At 36.7% G+C, this 18,125-nt stretch overlaps 1 protein-coding gene across 1 annotated transcript; it reads right to left on the minus strand.

Annotated features, from left to right (window-relative positions):
* Window positions 1-431: 431 nt before the first annotated feature.
* On the minus strand, window positions 432-9,995 carry LOC140234037 (uncharacterized). Its single transcript, XM_072314118.1, has 5 exons — window positions 9,947-9,995; window positions 8,080-8,246; window positions 4,625-5,107; window positions 2,664-2,766; window positions 432-1,035 (listed from the first exon to the last, which is right to left on the minus strand). Exons 1-5 carry the CDS (start codon window positions 9,949-9,951, stop codon window positions 432-434), a joined length of 1,362 nt encoding a protein of 453 aa, XP_072170219.1. The 5' UTR covers window positions 9,952-9,995.
* Between the last annotated feature and the right edge of the window lie 8,130 nt (window positions 9,996-18,125).

Genomic DNA, 18,125 nt, shown 5'->3' on the forward strand with positions numbered 1-18,125 from the left:
TGCTTTTTGTATGACTATTTCAACCATAACTGAAGGTTTCAGTATTCTTCATAATAGTTGATTTATCCACTGACATAGCAATGTACATGACTTATTGCATAACTCAATGAATTATCTTTCCTTCTTATTTTGGAAGCCCCCTGCCCGTGCCCTCCCCCCCCCCCCCCCTATCAATCATTACCGACATAAGTAACAGTGTTTTAACACCGCAGAGGTCTATTCTACATCCATGGAATGTGAACACTCTCTTCCATACACGTCATGTAGTGTAGGTCATCGAATAGACTGACACACAGCGAGTCAAGTGTCACATCATGAAATGTCAGGAGTAGTGCCGCCCTCAACGTTAACTGCACGCAGACTGAGGATCCACACCGCTGGAGATATATTTTTCATCCTCCTCCTCCTCCTCCTCCTCTTCTTGTTCTTCTTTAATATTCCTCTTTTTCCTCTTCTTCCTCTTTTTCTTCCATGGTGTTGTTTTTCTCTTCCTTTCTGCTGCTTGATTCCCTCGTCTCTGGCTCGTCAATGCTCTCCTTCTCACCACTGATAAAATCATTTGTCACTGATTCGCCGTTCTGGAGTTTATTGTCAAGCTTGGTAGAGTTTTCGGCCTCTCTCAGGAGTTTCTCTTCATCAGCCACTGAGTTTCCACCTGACTCTTTTCTCATTTCCCCCGTGCCATTTCCGGTCTTTTCCATCTCTTTCTCTTTTTTCACCTCTTCATCACACTTCTTTTCACTTTTTTCAATCCCGTCTGCCTTTATTTCTCTGTCACCCTTGTAATTTTCGTTGATGACCGAAAGTTTAGCGAGCGCCACATCTTTCGAATCTACTCCGGAGTGTCCTTCGCTTTTCCCCCCTGCTGTAGGAGCATGATTCGCTTCTCGCTGGCTGCCGTCCTCCTTGCCGTTACAATTATCCGTGTTAAGGAAATAATCGTGCTGGTTGCCGCGGCCATCGTCGCCATTGTCGTCGTCGTCATCGTCCACGATGACCGACATGCGGATTATCCGTTGCGAGATTTTGTACGACCTATAGCGTGAAAGAAAATAAACACGCAACAATTACGGGCTAATTGATAGCCATATCAAACTACATATCAAACTGATCATTATTGATCAAATCAATCAAAAAGAAGTTGAGAGAAGAAAATGCGCATAAACACACATACATAATTTACATGCATGCACTTACCTATATCTTTCATGCTTGGAAAGAACTTGGAGATATATATAAAAGGCACGTATATAAACGAAAAATCTTTTCAAAAAGACAATCATTACCAACCTTCATTTTTCTGTTGCAAATGGAAATGAAATAAATAAAATTCAACTCAATTCCTCTGTCACCGTTTAGTCAATGTAGCTGCGAGTTGATATCAAGTTGAGGTGGAAGTTGAAGCGCATTCTAAGTTCATGTATATTTAACAATTGTCTAACGTATATCGTGTAGGCTATACATTGTTCTCTTTATATTCCGGTTTGTGACATTTATCATGGTGGATTTCCTTTTTGTTTCTTTGCTCAATTTGTTCGTTCGTTTGTTTTATAGTTTACTTGTAATTTTAATTAGTTATGATTTCCTTCTAATATTTGTTGGCAAAGCTGATGGTTGCCGGAATCGTTGAATTCGTTTTTATACTAACACTTTAGTTCGCGAAAATTATGCCACTTTTATATTCATATGATAGAAATTGCCATCATTTTGATTACAAATATGATTATGATTATTATTAGTGTTATCATAATGAATTAGTATACAAATGATGCACAGGACTGAATGGCTCGGTGAGAATTGGATGCGCGAGTTTAACTTCGGAACTGTTTAAACCCACGAGAGCAGCGAGTGGGTTTTACAGTGTTCCAAAGTTAAACGAGAGCATCCAATTCTCACTAATCCATGAAATAGGCCTGTGCATCATTTTTGTTATAAAATGGGCCCGTAAATTCATGAAATACAACTATTTTTCCCCCATCATGCGTCCGGTACACCTACAACACTATACAAGACTTGAGCTATGCGTTCGGATTTTACCGGACGCATGTCTCAGTGTGGATCAGTAAAAATCAGTGCATGACATTTGACCAGTCAGATTGCAGAGATTCTAAAACCCAATTTATAATAGTTGTTGTAATACTACAAGTGATAGTAGTAATAATAGCCTATAACTAATAACATAAGTGAATAGTATAGTGGTAATAGTAGCTGTAATAGTAGTAGTAGTAGTGGTGGTAGTAGTAGTAGTAGTAGTAGTAGTAGTAGCAGCAGCAGCAGCAGTAGTAGTAGCAGTGGTAGTGGTGGTAGTAGCAGTAGTAGTAGGTAATAGTTGTAATAGTAGTAGTAGTAGTAGTAGTAGTAGCAGCAGCAGCAGCAGTAGTAGTAGTAGTAGTAGTAGTAGTAGCAGTAGTAGTAGTAGTAGTAGTAGTAGAATAGTATGCAGTAGTAGTAATGGCAGTAGTATCATTGTTATTACATATTAGAATGGTATTCGCCATCTATGCAGTATCATCGTTAATGGAAATCAGCAGGACCGTCCACACAGTTATCATTTGCATCGCTGCCCTGTAGTTGTCATTCTCAACATATTCATAGCCAGAAAGGTTTGCGGATGCCTAGAGATCATTTTTAGAATGTTCGGTTTTGACATGTCAAACACTTGCCTCTTTCTTGATCTGTAGTAGGCAACAACTAGTACGACACCCAGTAGAATGAAGAATGCTGGCAACAATGTCGCGAGAATGATAGTCTGCCTATTGTCGGCATCTGGAGAAAAAGAAAGTGCGAAAGCAGAATGGATTATTTTATGATATTAAAGGGATAGTATAGTTTTGGTTGAGATGGGGAATTCAGATTTTCACCTTTTTTTGTGAGATAATAAGAATCCACTTATGAAACACGAAAGAGCATACGATTTTAAGAGAATTTCAAAGTTTATACGATGAAATCGGTATTGAAAACCAGTTTTCATCAGCAACTTTGAAATCCTCTTTTATAGGATGGTGTGCTTTTTTTATATAGTTTACTAGAGGTTTCTCATTATCTCATAAAACAGTTGGAAGCCTGAAGCCATATATTAGCCATAACTACACCATCCCTTTAGAGGGACACCGCAGTGCAAATTCATGTTGACTCGTATTGATTCATAATACCCTAATCATCACGCATAGTATCATGGTTAAAAGAATAGCTAGATATGCGCCATGAATTTTAAAGTTGCTTTTGTGCTATTTTTCTTCAGATTACTTGGACACACCCACAAAAATTCTAATAAAATAAATTATTATTTTTTCTTATCATCTTGGATAAGAACTCGTCAAACCAAGCTTTCCGTTTCGCGTTTATTATCTAGTAACCAGTGAAATTCAATAAGACAACACCTTTTCAAACAACATGACAGGCGTCATGAATAAATTAAAGATTGATCTTCTTTCTTTTTTTTTCTTTTTTTTTGGTCATATAATGAGCGTGAGTCCAAGTGCTGCCCCGCACCCCAATTCTGTCAGTTTACATCAATGTGCTACAAAAAGAAAAGAAAAGAAAAGAAAACCAACCAATTTGAAGCTATGAAGAAACAGATTAATACCTTGGAACTGACCTATTTGCAATTTGTGAGTGACCGAATGTACCGTAGGTACAGAAGTGACAGAACGTACTTCAGAATCGGCCTTGCAGCCTCTGGTTATATTATTGTCGGGATTGTTCAAAGACATCTTGAAGGTGCCAGTGTATTTTATTGTCAAAAGTTGTGCATGTCAGAGTGTTTCTCTATCTATTTGGACATCACTACACACAGCTCAGGGAAGCAAAGGTACATCAAATCTGAGCAAACTACAGTCATCAAACCCACCAACTGTGTAAAGCTGTGGGAAGCCTGAGTTCACTTTTTTAATCAGCATTTTGCAAGATTTTCATGTAAGCATCGAAAAGAACACGTGATTATAACAAGTTACTGTGGTTGAGTGCCGTCTCGACTAGAAAATCACTAATCTACCATTTCTATCACTCTGGACAGTCAAAAAGTGAATGGATGAATAAGTGATTTTTGTTGTTTTGATGCTTTGCCGCTATAATTCACTCGGCATAGACATTTGCGAAACAAATCAAATTGAACACATGATTATTTTCCTATGGCCTCTAGAAAACTTTTCGGTTCTAACCAATAGTCCGTTTCTTATCATGGTCATGGACCTCCATTTTCTCTTTCAAACTGCACGTATTTGGTGAAAACATATGAAACTTTAAAATTCAGTAACTTTTGTGGGTGTTTTTTTTTCCATCTCGATGAAATCATTATTCTCTCTACTTTTCTTATCATCTATTATTTATCATTTTATCATTTATTGTCAAGCTATTTTCGCCACCAGCTTCGTCAAACGCAATTACAAATAATTATTGAATTCAGGGATGACGACAGAGTTGTGAACCCAAAGGAACAAAATGATATCGCTGCATTGATTAAACCAAACTAAATCAGAAACGAGTTAATGAAACCAAAATTAACACCCCCTCCCTCAAGAACACAAAATATGTGAAAGTAATTCCTCATACCGTAACATTCATTTGCAGCAGCTGCTGACGTTGATCATGAACAAACATGAAGAGAGGATTCTCATTTCAATACCTTTATCAGTCGGATAAATGTAAGCCTGTGTTCCAGTAAAAGTTGTCTGTGAGCCGGCACTAGACGAGGGTAATTCTCGATCAGTCGTGGACGAAGTCAGCTTGATACTGCTCGATGTTGAGGGCTCTATAAAATCAGGCGGCGATGTTCCGCGGATCATGGTTGTTGACGCTGATGTTGCAACTGCTGATGAGTTTGTTGTCGCTATTTCCGTCACGGTGGTAGGTGTTTGTGTTGTCGTAGTTGTCGTGTGGTCAGTGACTCCAGTTGATGACGTTGCCGTTTCTGAAGAATTCGTCAGCAGAGTGGAGGAACTTACGTTGCGGGATGGTGTGGACGTTGGGGGCGTCGTATAGGCAGTCGCTGTTGTAACTACAACTCCGGGACCCTCGGTACTGCCCATTGCTGCTGTTGGTCCCTTCGCTCTAGTCGTTGGGCTGCCCGTGGATCCCGCCGTAGACGACGTCACATCGCCTGCTGCAGCTGTTGTTGAATGAAGTGTAGATGTTAGTGATAAGAAGATGTACTATGCTTTCTGCTCCCATGTCATTTTTGCATATCAATTTGAATTTCTTTTCCATTTCTCAAGTAAAACGTTAGGTGTAAATCAAGAGAAAGTTGGAGCAGCTAGTGAGAGCAATTAACGTTGTAGCGTGTTTTTTTTTTTTCGATCTAGAACAAACCACATAGAAAATTTTCATCGCCTTAACCCTAAAATATTACATGAAGCAGACCAGAAAGATTACTGACATTGCTACGCATTTATGAAAGCAGTGTCATTGTAGTTTTTATCATTGTTTATGTTTTTTAGCTATCTATTATTTTATCTATCTATCTATCTACCTATCTATCTACCTACCTATCTATCTAACTATCTATCCGTCTGTCTATCTATCTATCTATCTATCTATCTATCTTTCTATCTATATATCTATCTATCTATCTTTCTATCTATCTATCTTCCTACCTCCCTACCTACGTCCTATTATCAGCATTTTTGCTACTACATTTTTTTTACCACCGTCGCTTGCAAACGCCCAAAACCATACGGAAATACGCGCAGATGGTTCTTATGATCTTGGCCTATACGTGTACAAGATACTCTTGGTGTTGATCGAACTCACTTCCCTGTACAATGTTCCAAGGATGTAATCATATAGTTGTAGCTTATTTTAGTTCTGCATCTTTCAACAACAACAAAAATGATAATAATAATGCTATGCGTGGCTGAGTGTCCACACTTCTGATTCAATGATTCTTTGGTAATCTTTGTGACTTAATGGGACATTTGTGTAGATGCTAATGCACTATATTATTCTTAATAGATTATACACAATTTGTTATGTACTACTAACAACGCAAATTTAACACTCGAGTCATGGCGAACGTACTAGTAGTTTGTTGACTCAATCACTCGTTAAATTCGAGCATTTGAAATCGTTCTGAACGTGCAATTTATTGTATCTATAGCGGTAAAAAAAGCAAACCTTTAATTTTAAAGAAATCCTCTGTTCTTATGCTATTCTTCTTATTCTTGATTTCAGTCTATTTCATTTGCACTTACTTAATTTTTTATTGAGTTAATCAGCTATTTATTGGTATACAAGACTGATCAGCAGTACAGAACTGAAATTATCAATTAACAAAGGTGTTTAATATCAACAATAATTAAAATATGTAATGTAGACAAGCATTCGTATATTGAGTAATAGCTTTGAAAATTCTACACACAAATATAAAGTTGAGTGCAATTCATAATGATTAACCCTCTGCATACCACGGTAATTCCCTATCCATAGGAAGCTGTGTGAAATTTGCGCGCATTTGACTCATTGACAGAGAAAGGGTTAATCCAAATATGTGTGACAGTGGATACTACACAAGTCACGAGTATCTGTCCTTGTCAGAGGTACGTCTGTATTTGCATGACCCTCCAGATCGAAGGTTTATTTAGGCATTGATTGTATTGGTCAAACCGCAGTGTGTGGATAGTTACGCTTTTCTGAGGATGCAAATGACTTATCCAACTATTTAGGTTTTAAACAAATGACCACTAAAGGCCGTTCACCCATTCCTCCTCCCACTTCATTCATAATGAAAAAAAAAAAGATATCAAGCAAATCTAATAAAGGTAAAGCTACTGTGAACTCATTAATACAAATCTTGAAAATTAACCTCTATTGAATGCCTTCCGCTGGTGGATTTCTGGTTATGCCATTTTTATCCTCTGATTCAACTGTCCTCTTCATGATCTGACATACTAGTACTTGAATAAAGAAGCAAGACAGATCAAAATCACAAACTATGCGTTAATCTAAATAATAATTTTGTGAGTGCAGGTTTTGGAATGGGACACATAAAACGTCACTAATGGGAAAGCTGACTTTCACACAAAGTTGTGTAAATACAACTAGGCTTATGTCGAATTTGAACGTAAGCGATTACAAGAAATATAAATAAATGAGTAATTAATAATTGAATTATCACCAATTCAAAAGATTTACAACATTTACAAAATTTCCAAATTGAACTGTAAGACGATGAATATGAATGATGAGTGTGGTTTAAAGAATCTCTAATCGGCAATTGATTTACAAGCATCCTAATCATCACCCCTGTAATACAACGCATAAATAAATGAATATAAGGCGGACAAGTTTAAAGGTATTGTTTACCATTGGAAGCTGTGATAAAAAAAAAAAATGTTCAAGTTATCACATTATTTTGATGCTTATGTGTAGGTCAGTTGTATCAGAAAACATCCTGCCATATAAAAATTTCGCAATAAAGCCTAAAATATGAGGAGATATCACTATTAATTTTTTTGACTAAGCTATAGCTGTAGACGGTTTATTGTACAACCAATGTTATTATGACTATTGGTCACATTTTGAATATTCAACAATACTTAAAGGGACTGTACAGTACTGGTTGAGGTGGAGATTCATGTTTTGAACATTCCTAGGTAAGATAATGAGAAACCTCTCATGAAATATAAAAGAGTATGTAATTCTAAGAAGGATTCAACGTTTATTTGACGAAAATTAGTTTTCAAATGGTTGAGATATCCAAAAAAAGTGATAATAATAAAAGGCGACAGGCCACGACTTTTATTAGATCTCTTTGTTTCACCTTGTTTTTGGATATCTCAGCCATTTCAAAACCGATTTTCATCAAATAAACTTTTGATACCCCTTATACTGCATGCTCTTTGACATCTCATAGAGTGCCGGGTTTTCTGAATATCTCGCAAAACGTTAAAACCTAAATTCTCACCTCAACCAGAACTGTACGCACCCTTTAACATTGATTATACTGATCAACATTTTCAATTTACATTGATTGTTCCTATCCCTAACTCACATTTTCAGAACTATTTGAAGCACGAAAGCTGGGCTTTTGTTTTATCTGTAAATTTAATGGTAAATTGTCTGATTTTGCTTTTAATGTCTTACATGCACTCGTCGAAGATGCATTGACTGCTTCGGTGAGGGGTGGTGACACTACGACGGTTCTGGTATCGTTTACAGGAGCGGCGGTGGTGGTCGCGGCGGTCGATGGGGACACTCCTAGAAGCCCCGACGTGCAAATCACGGCGACGATTGTGCTTAGCGTAATCCTCCTGATATTAGTCAAATAGAAACCGAACAAGATATTCATTAATTGGCCTCATTGAAAGGAATGGTAACACGAAGAGATGAAATGAAAACTAAACACTCATCAGTAAATGCTTCCAGACACAGCGTGGTGATAATTCCCTCTTGATGTAGCCCGAGATCTGAGAATATATCTTTATGCACTCGTAAATCAATTTTCTCACGCTCTTCAGCACAACTTTATTACGTTAGATCTTTCTCTCTCCTTCTCTCTTTCTCTTTCTCTCCTTTTCTCTCTCCCTCTCTCCATCTCTCTCTCTTTCTCTCCCTCTCTCTCTCTCTCTCCCTCTCTCTCTTTAACATTCACTCTCATTCTCACTATTTCTCCTCATACTTGGTTTAAAGGGATGGTACAGTATTGGTGGAGATGAGAATTGGGCTTTTAACTTTTTGAGAAATACCAAGAAAACACTTGTGATATAGTACAGAGCATACCATTTTAAGAGGAATTCAAAGTTTATTTGATGAAAATCAGGTTTGGAATGACTGAAACATCCAAAAACAAAGTAAAAGAAAGCGATCGTAATAAAGTGTGGGTCCCACACTTATTAGAATTGCTCTTTTTTTGGTATCTCAGTCATTTCAAAACAATTTTCATCAAATAAACGTTGAATTCCTCATAGAATTACATGCTCTTTCATATTTCATAAGAGGTTTCTCATTATCTCACCAAAAATGTTAGAAACCTGAAATTAGGTCTCAACCAAAACTGTACTCTCCCTTTAATGTGTTGGTGTTCAGAAAGTTCAGTTACATACACGCTGAAAAAGACATACCGTTCTACACATCTGAATAGCTTACGAAAGGGTACATCAGATCACACGCTTGAGAACCTGTGAAATTGACGTATTGAGCCAATACATTATGCAAGAGTTTAGTATGATCATACATAAAGTTAACAGGTAATTACTAGTATACATATAATACATACTTTGAATTGCGGGTTGAACAAAGTATGATGTTTAAATAATCTGAATACCTCATGCTGCGTTTATACCATATTAATGGCGGCCACTGCAGTCAGGTTTTAAGGCCATCACCGTGGATACACGTGATAGACGTGAGACAACGCGGTGGGACGGGATGGGCAAACGTTACACAGGCCGTGATTGCCATGGATGCCATGTCAGATTTTAAACTGTCAAAAAAAAAAAAATGCCACGGCATTTCCCGGTGCTTACGAGAAAACTATAGTAGACCTTGTTAAAACGGGATAAACGCAACAAAACATGACAGTATGTAATAGGCCGGAACAAACCTTTGAGGCGGTAGTCCGTATTGGAACGCGACGGAAAATGTAGTCTAGCCTGATCAGGCGCCGTAAGAACGGCGTCTGATAGTTACGTGTTCATCGGAGCGAGGACTGGAATGAACATGACTAGAACGTGTCACTGTATGTAGGGGAAAAGCAGGAGAATATCATTCTCATCTATGCACTGCGCACTACGTTTCGGGCAAGCGGGGCTGCCGCGGCCGCCGGGAAAATGGTGTAAAAGTACTATTACTTAAAAAGGTTTTTTCTAACTCAGCTTTCTCGTCTATAGGCATACTAAGTTAACGAACACTTCGCATTTTGATCTTAAGCTTTCCAAAGTGCTCAATGGCAAAGGCCTAGCTCTCAAATATTTTTTGTTTGTTTATTTACTTGTTTGTTTGTTTTACTCACCTCATATTGGTGGAAAGGTTGCCAACAGAATGCTTTCAAATCTCCTTCAACAAGTCTTGGATTGATAGGTCTGGGGAGCGTCCGGCGCGGGGATGAGTTATCCAGAGTATGGCGTCCTGAGGTGCAAGTGACGATGGTCGTGGATGCCGCACTGTGTCTGTAGCTTCCTCGAACCACAATCTATCGACTCTTTTTAACCGTGGTCACGTGGGTATAAAAAAAAAAAAAAACTCAGCTGGTCACATGACTCCCCGCGCTTTGAAGGAAAAGAAACCAGGCCACTTCTTTACTTCGGCTGATGTTTCAGCGCTCTTCCTCCGTTTAACGATGACTCATTAAGTATTAAGTATCAGTTACAAATGTTTGAAACAGGATATATTAAAGAGTACATGTAACTGCGCTTCACTGTCTTCATATTCATACAAACAGGACATAATTATGTGAGCATTTATATTTGAACACATGTCCATATGTATATTCAGAGAGGTATTGATGAGTTGGATATATCTATACTGTGGATTTCACATATATGGAAAGAAATGACGATGCTTCTAAAAAAAAAAAAATAAAAAAATATGTAGATCTGTCTCTTCAGACGCATACTTTTTCATTCGTGCCAACCAAATCTACATGTAATAATATATTTTACGATTAACAATTGGTTTTATGATATGCCATTAAAGTCTTCTTGATGTAATCGTGTATACCAGGCAGTGTCTTAATTGTCTTAAAATGTCTTAAAGTGTTTTCATCCTTCAAGCCTCATAGCGCCTCTAATGAATCCTCCTCTTTACAATCATTGGGTTGGGCAATGGAGATAGTGCACAATATTATTTTGCAAAGAGAACAGACGGAGAAAGACAAAAATCCGTGCGATGAACACACAGACTCATTGATCCATTTTCATTTATCAGTGAATATTTATAATCACTCGTTTAAAGACAAGCGTGCACACATTGACAGTTGTCCTGCCTATAAAAATACTGTACATTTTTGCACATGCCATCAGCCTTTAAAGCAGATCTAAGGGATTAAATGTTGTTTGTGTATGGGATTTTATTGCATTTTTCCTCATCTTCAGCCATTTCCTCTTTCGTTTGTGATGCATTGAATGTATTCCTCCGTAACTCCAAGAATACATGACTTGAACTGCAATAACAAGGAAGCTGAAATATAAACTCCACACAATATTTCAAACAACTTGATCTGCTCACACTGTCATCGGTTACGCGGTCAATTCCTTTTCTCTCTCTTAACTTCGAAACAATGTGATGCGAGAGCACGTTATGAGTGTTTTCAAGTAAGAAACTTGAGATTGCACTCAGCGTTAACAACAATCAATTTAATGTTACCAAGCAAAGCGAAACATTCACACAATAGATTTAGATTTCATTCAATTTTATTTTATCCAGATATGAGCTGAAGCAAAGACAACCCTGGCTTAATCTCGAGGGGTGGAGGTAATATGATCTAAAGTGTTATAATCTTTACCAGAGTTTATTCGACAGGATTTTTATGAAGTACGCAGAGAGAAGTGCCTTTTACTGGATACCATACCCTTGATTGGCAAGCACAACGGAAGCACAAAGATGCCACTTGAATATGATATGGGCGTGTACCACATGCGTCCATACTGCGTACTATATACAAGTCCAGCATAAAAACGGGACTCTATATTCACCTTGTGCTTTATAGTGACCTCAACAGGCAATAGAAGCATCGCACAGAACAGGGAGGTGCGATAATATCATATTGACCAAATCATTTGCTCAATATTGTTACTGCTCCTATAGATACAAAGTTATCTTTCCAGAAACCTTAACCCTGTACTATACAAACCCACTGAAAGGAGAATGAAACCCAACTACGTAAGTACGTAATGAGGATTTCAGGAATGCAGCAATAAATAAGAAAATCTTTATTCAGTGCCCCAGTGGCTGGATGAGAAGACTACAATAGTTTGTCAACTCAGTGCAGGACAACGATACTTGTATAAAGAAAAAATGAAGAGAATTCACCATAATATATTTATTATAAACTTTCTCTTTTCTAGCATAATGAATGAGCACTTTCACTTTACCTCTTCCCGGAAACAGGGGGAAATGATACCGGCCTGAACATAGAATTCCAGGAAACGTGTACAGCCGTGTACTTTAAAGGTCCTGTTTACCTTTAGGAGCAGTGATTTAAATTTTTTCCAAGATATCACATCCGATGCACATGTGTAGGTTAGTTGTATCGAAAAAGCTCCTACCATATAAAATGTTTGCAATAAATCCTAAAAAAATTTGAACTCAAGAGGGTCTTTATTTGTTTAGTTAAATTGACCGTTAAGATTTGAATAATTTTTTCGTACTACGAAAAAATTACAAAATTAAACTTACTAGTCTAGTTTTACAGACCTGTGTGATGCACTTAGTTGCAAAATTAGTTCATGGAAGTGGTGTGTTGTTAGTTGCCATCGATAACAAAGTAAGAGAAGGTCGTGAATTTTTCTTTTCTGACAGCTTTAACATGCATATCTTTTGTTCGAAGTATAAATATCATATTACAACCACAGGAGGATTAATGTATGCAGTTGTGCCTAATACGAAGAATACGTTACGGTGAACGTTTGGAGCATTATTTGAATTTTAACGGCTATCAACATTCAAATATCACAGAAATGTTATAGCTTTACAATAGTCTTGTCTTTCTGGTGGAACATAGCATGTTCTGTGCTATTTGGGAAGGAATGCAAAAGGGGTGGCCCATCTTTAAGATTTTGCTGATTGTATGCTAGCACTCATTGGTCAAGCCCCTAGTTTTACGACGGAAGTAGAAGTGCTTAAATCGCATAACCACACTCATGATATGGATATGCGCAGTTTAAAGACACTCTTCTTTTACAAATCCCGATATGAAACACGAAAATAACATTGGGGAACCGACCATTTGCATGTACAGCTCCCAAACTATGGAAAGACTTACCATTAGAAGTCACGAAATCCCCAACTGCAGCTGTCTTTAAATCAAGACTCAAAACACTCTTTTTTTTCACTTAAATGTGCATTATTGTCAAGCATATTAGAAGCTTTTGCAGCAGAAGAATATGTACTTATGATTTGCGCTTTGTAAATTGATATCAGTATTAATATACTTACTCTTGTACCATGCGAAAAATAACCAATAAATAATAAGAACTGAATATTCTACAAAGATATACGACACGTAACCACAGAAATGTGTTTTTAGATTTCACGGCCTAAATTGCGATTCATGTTCATGTTAACAGTGACAAATGAATTCAAGTCAGACAAACGGAAAGGTAAATATGTCACCGAGGTCGAACCTTAAATAGGACAGTAATGGAATTGCGCAGCCTTCCGTCAGGATTAAAAAAAAAAAAAAGTTTTGTGTTTTGGATCATATTCTGTGGGTGCGTCTGTGTATTGTAACAACCTTTCACCGCCGTTCAGGGGGAAATTACTCATTCATTTACGAGAAACATTGTTTTTTATAATATTTATTTCCGTGTACAACTTCATAAATTGATCACCTTTCATGTTTAAATCTTGGTTTGCTTCTAACGTTACATCCTGTTTCACTTCAGCAGTTCTGTTCCTTTGCGGTTTTTTTTTTTTCAACTTTCAATTCAATGTTTAACCCTATAAAGCCCAAGCTATTTTGACCCCTTCCAGGCCCAAGGGGGGGGGGGGGGGGGGGGGGGCACATTGTGCCCCCCCCCCCTATACAACTTCTTTATTATATGATGTATGACCGTCATATTTGGCACATGGGTAGAGCAACTCATACTCTACAAGACCCAACATTTGAAATTTCCCAAGGTCATCCACTGAGGGCGCTATTAACCAAAATACAAAGAAATACATAGGAAATACGCTAAAATCATGTTTTTTCTTTTTATTTCTTTATCCCAAGTATATATGTTTTTATTTCATATCAATCATTTTCATATTTACCACAAAGGAAAAGCAAGTCAACCTTCACTATTTGTTACTGTTGAAATTTCTCAAGGTCAACATGTGGGGGCGCTATTCAATACAATATAAAGAAATATATGAAACCTATGATGTATTGCTTGGAATGGGTACATATATTGGTATCATATTCCATATTTCCAAAATATTGAAATTTTGAGTTTGCAGATTGATAATATGATGAAGAAATGATATTACAGGCAAAGCTTGTGTGAAGATAACACAAAATAAAAGGGTAGTCTTTGGAAAATGCTGTATTTTCGATTATTTCTATTATGTCTATTGTTTGATGCCTATGTCATATAAAAAATAAAGGAAATAATAAGAAGACCATTTCAGGGTAATTCACAACCATAATAACTTCACATTTTGGTCCTTCAGCAAATAATAGCCAAGAAAACCCCCATTTCATCCATTATTATATTGTTAACTGAAATTTGAACAGAAAATCATGCAAAATCTGACGAACATGGTTGTCAGTTTACGGTTGCCATGGCAACCAGCAATATCGGACATAGCTAAATTATATATCAAAATGTGTGCAATAAGATTTTAGGAAAAGTCACCAAATTTGGTTGAAATCGAGTTAAAGGTGTAGGAGTGGCAAACGAAAATATGGCAGGGGGGCACAATGTGCCCCCCCCCCCCTTGGGCTTAATAGGGTTAAAGGGCAAGTCCACCTTCATATACATGTGGATTGAGTGAAGGCAACAATATTAGTAGAGCACATCAGTGAAAGTTTGGGGAAAATCGGACAATCCGTTCCAATTTTTAAAGTATCTGTGCAGTCACTGCTGGATGAGAAGACTACTACAGTGTATGATGTCCCATGCGTACAATGACATAAGGAAAATAAAAAGAGAATTTCACAAAACTTTACTTTTTGAATAAAGTGCACATTTCTTCGCCTTGTCACTGATGTATGTTATGGGTAATATTATTCCCCCTGCCTTCTGAAAGAAAGAAGTCGAGTGTCCTTTTGTTATGCGAGAAAAGTGAAAATATGTTGAATTTTCTTTATTCTTTCTTTATATCGTTGCACACATGTGACATCACAAGCTATAGTCTTCTCATCCAGCCGTGACTGAGCAGAAACTTCAAAAATTCATAACTTTTGAACGGATTGTCCGATTTTCCTCAATCTCTCACTGATGTGGGTATACTAATATAGCTGCATTCATTCAACCCACATGTCTATGAAGGTGAACTTGTAGTGAATATGAAGTGCACGGCATCCTTAATCAGGCCATGGCCAGACTGAGAATAGCGGTTTCCCATCCACTTCGATAACTCAGAGCTAATACTCACTTCTTTACTGTTGTAACTGTTATTTTCTTTTATTTCTATAGCTGAATGAAGTAATACTAGTATTTTGCACACAGCGTTCGCTGCACATTTCTCACCTGAACACTTAGGCAGAATGTTTTCCATGATAACCTTGCACGGGTTCCCCATTGACGCAAAATGCGTCTTAGCGAGGCTTAACCAGTTGCACTTTTCATGACTGTTTTGTATAATGTCAATATTACGGGAGTGGAAATCCTACCACCATAGTCAATAATGTGTAAGAATCTTTTTAATTCTCCTCAATTTTAATTCTGCGTCACCGTCGACTTTGGTGATTAATGAGGCTGAAAAATAAAAACCCAGATGACTAAGCAATGACTCGCTCTACTTTAGGAATGACAGACCACTTGAGAATCGGATCCGGTTTTGTTTGCTTTTGTTTTGCTTTGTTTTGTTTTTGTTTTTATTTTTTAAGAACTAAATTTTTTATTTCCGGGAAGAGGAAACAACTTCGCCAAAGCAAACCGCTCATAGCTTGGTATCGGTACATTTTATTCATCATACAGTTAACATTATCATACTCGTTCACGAGTACCCGACGTTGGCTTGGTAAAAATTTGAACAGTTTGGTTGCAAAGTGGGTTATAGAGGCAGGCGCAATTTTCAAACATTTTCTTGGTAGTCAATCATTACAGATAGAGCAGATTAAAACATTTCCTGTGATATCCCCCTTGTTACATAACAAAGAAGATTCCTGAAGTTATGATTAAAAATCGGGTGATCACGCAACTCTCTAGAAGTTCTGTGCTGCGGTCATTGTTTTCGTTGTCTTTTCTTTGTCTTTTTTTTTTTAATTCTTCGACGTTTATATTTCCCCAATTCACAAATTGTCATTCCTTTCAATTGTAAATATCAAGTAAGAATTAATCTCACATCAGCATCTGTTAATCAACACCCTACAAGCAATGCTTCTATGAAGGTTCCTCATATTTCACATGTTAAATTGTCTTAAATGCTGTATTTGACAATTCATCCATGCTTTTGTATTGTTATGTCTATGGTTTATTTATTTGTTGAAATGTGGAATATGGAACAATAAAAAAAACATTCAATACCTTCTTACTATTTCCTTTGGACTTAGCAGCTTTAATCGAAAATATCTCCGATTAACAAAAATGGACTTAACTCGTTTTGCGATCAAACTCTTTATTTAGAATTAAAAACCTACCAGAGTGGCTCCGAATATGGTATATAATTATATATATATATATATATATATATATATATATATATATATATATATATATATATAATTATATACATGTTGATTAGGTAATCCACGTGTTGGCAAGATAAAAAGATAAGTAACAAAACTGGAACAAAGTTCATGCTGTATCACCAACGGTTTATTTCTGCACACAAAAATATATATAACACTTGAGAAAGGGCGGCGAGACGCTCGAAAATTTGTGTGCAGAAATAAACCGTTGGTGATACAGCATGAACTTTGTTCCAGTTTTGTTACTTATCTATATATATATATATATATACATATATACATATATACTGTATGTATCCTATATGGTCACTATAGACTCATGTTAGTTAGATTTATACTACTAATGAGTGCAATATTCATACCAGTGAGTTATTTTATTTATCGCTTCTCAGCCCTGACGAAGGTCTTAAAAAGACCGAAAGATTGGGAATGAATTACATTATACGTTGAACTAGCTACGTCGGTGAATGCCCTTACCTTCTCGCACTGAATAAATAATGAAGGAGCTACACTGGGTACACGGTCGGGACCCCTTCTCTCTCTCTCTCTCTCTATTTATATATATGTATATATATATATATATATATATATATATATATATATATATATATATATATATATACATAATATATATATACATATATATGTATATATATATATATATATATATATATATATATATATATATATATATATATATATATATATATATATATATATATATATATATATATATATTAGAGAGAGAGTATTTAGTAATATATAATATTGATCAGATGAGGAGTTTGTTTGTTTGTTCATTTTCCATCTAAGAAGATGGCTGGATAGCCCATATTCAGCTACGTTAAGCTGGTCTTCCATGGGGTCCAGTTGGATGTGAGGTGGGACCACTTCACCGGGTTAAACACCCTGCTCTTTGCGATGGATGAATGAAGCGGGATCTTTTACGTGCATGAGTTGTGACTCTCTCATACACGGGACCTCCATTTTATGCCCTATCCGAGGGACAATTCATTCCCCCATTTGTTTGAACACCATATCTTTGTGGACTTTTATACTGGTTTTTTTTTAAAGGGAAGATAAACCCCAAGAACAATGTGGATTGAGTAAAAGCAGCAACATTATTAGAACACATCAGTGAAAGTTTGAAGAAAATCGGCCAATCGATGCAAAAGTTATGAATTTTTAAAGTTTTGGTGTTGGAACCGCTGGATGAGGAGACTACTAGAGGTTATGACGTATGAGTGGACTACAATATCAAGAAAATATAAAGAAAATACTACAAAAATCCATTTTTCATGAAAATTACATATTCCATCAACTTGATATTGACATAATGTTAAGGGTAGCAATTATTCCCCCTTCTTTCTGAAAGCGTTTGGTCCACTGCTCTTTCATAATTCTAGAAAAGTGAATTTTTGTTGAATATCCTTTATATTTTCTTTGTATTGTTGTCCACTCATATCCTCTAGTAGTCTCCTCATCCAGCGGTTCCAACACCAAAACTTTAAAAATTCATAACTTTTGCATCGATTGTCCGATTTTTCTCAAACTTTCACTCATGTGTTCTAATAATGTTGCTGCTTTCACTCAATCCACATTGCTCTTTGGGTTTACCTTCCCTTTAAGTCGA

The sequence above is a fragment of the Diadema setosum genome, chromosome 10, assembly GCF_964275005.1.
Source record: "Diadema setosum chromosome 10, eeDiaSeto1, whole genome shotgun sequence".
Taxonomy (NCBI): domain Eukaryota; kingdom Metazoa; phylum Echinodermata; class Echinoidea; order Diadematoida; family Diadematidae; genus Diadema; species Diadema setosum.

What these genes read in the sequence shown, in the direction of transcription:
- LOC140234037 (XM_072314118.1), bottom strand. An exon ending in TGCATCTTCGACGAGTGCAT is followed by an intron (nt 5,108 to 8,079) that starts GTAAGACATTAA and finishes ATTCAACAACAG; the next exon opens with CTGCAGCAGGCGATGTGACG. An exon ending in CATTTATCCGACTGATAAAG is followed by an intron (nt 2,767 to 4,624) that starts GTATTGAAATGA and finishes CTTTTTCTCCAG; the next exon opens with ATGCCGACAATAGGCAGACT.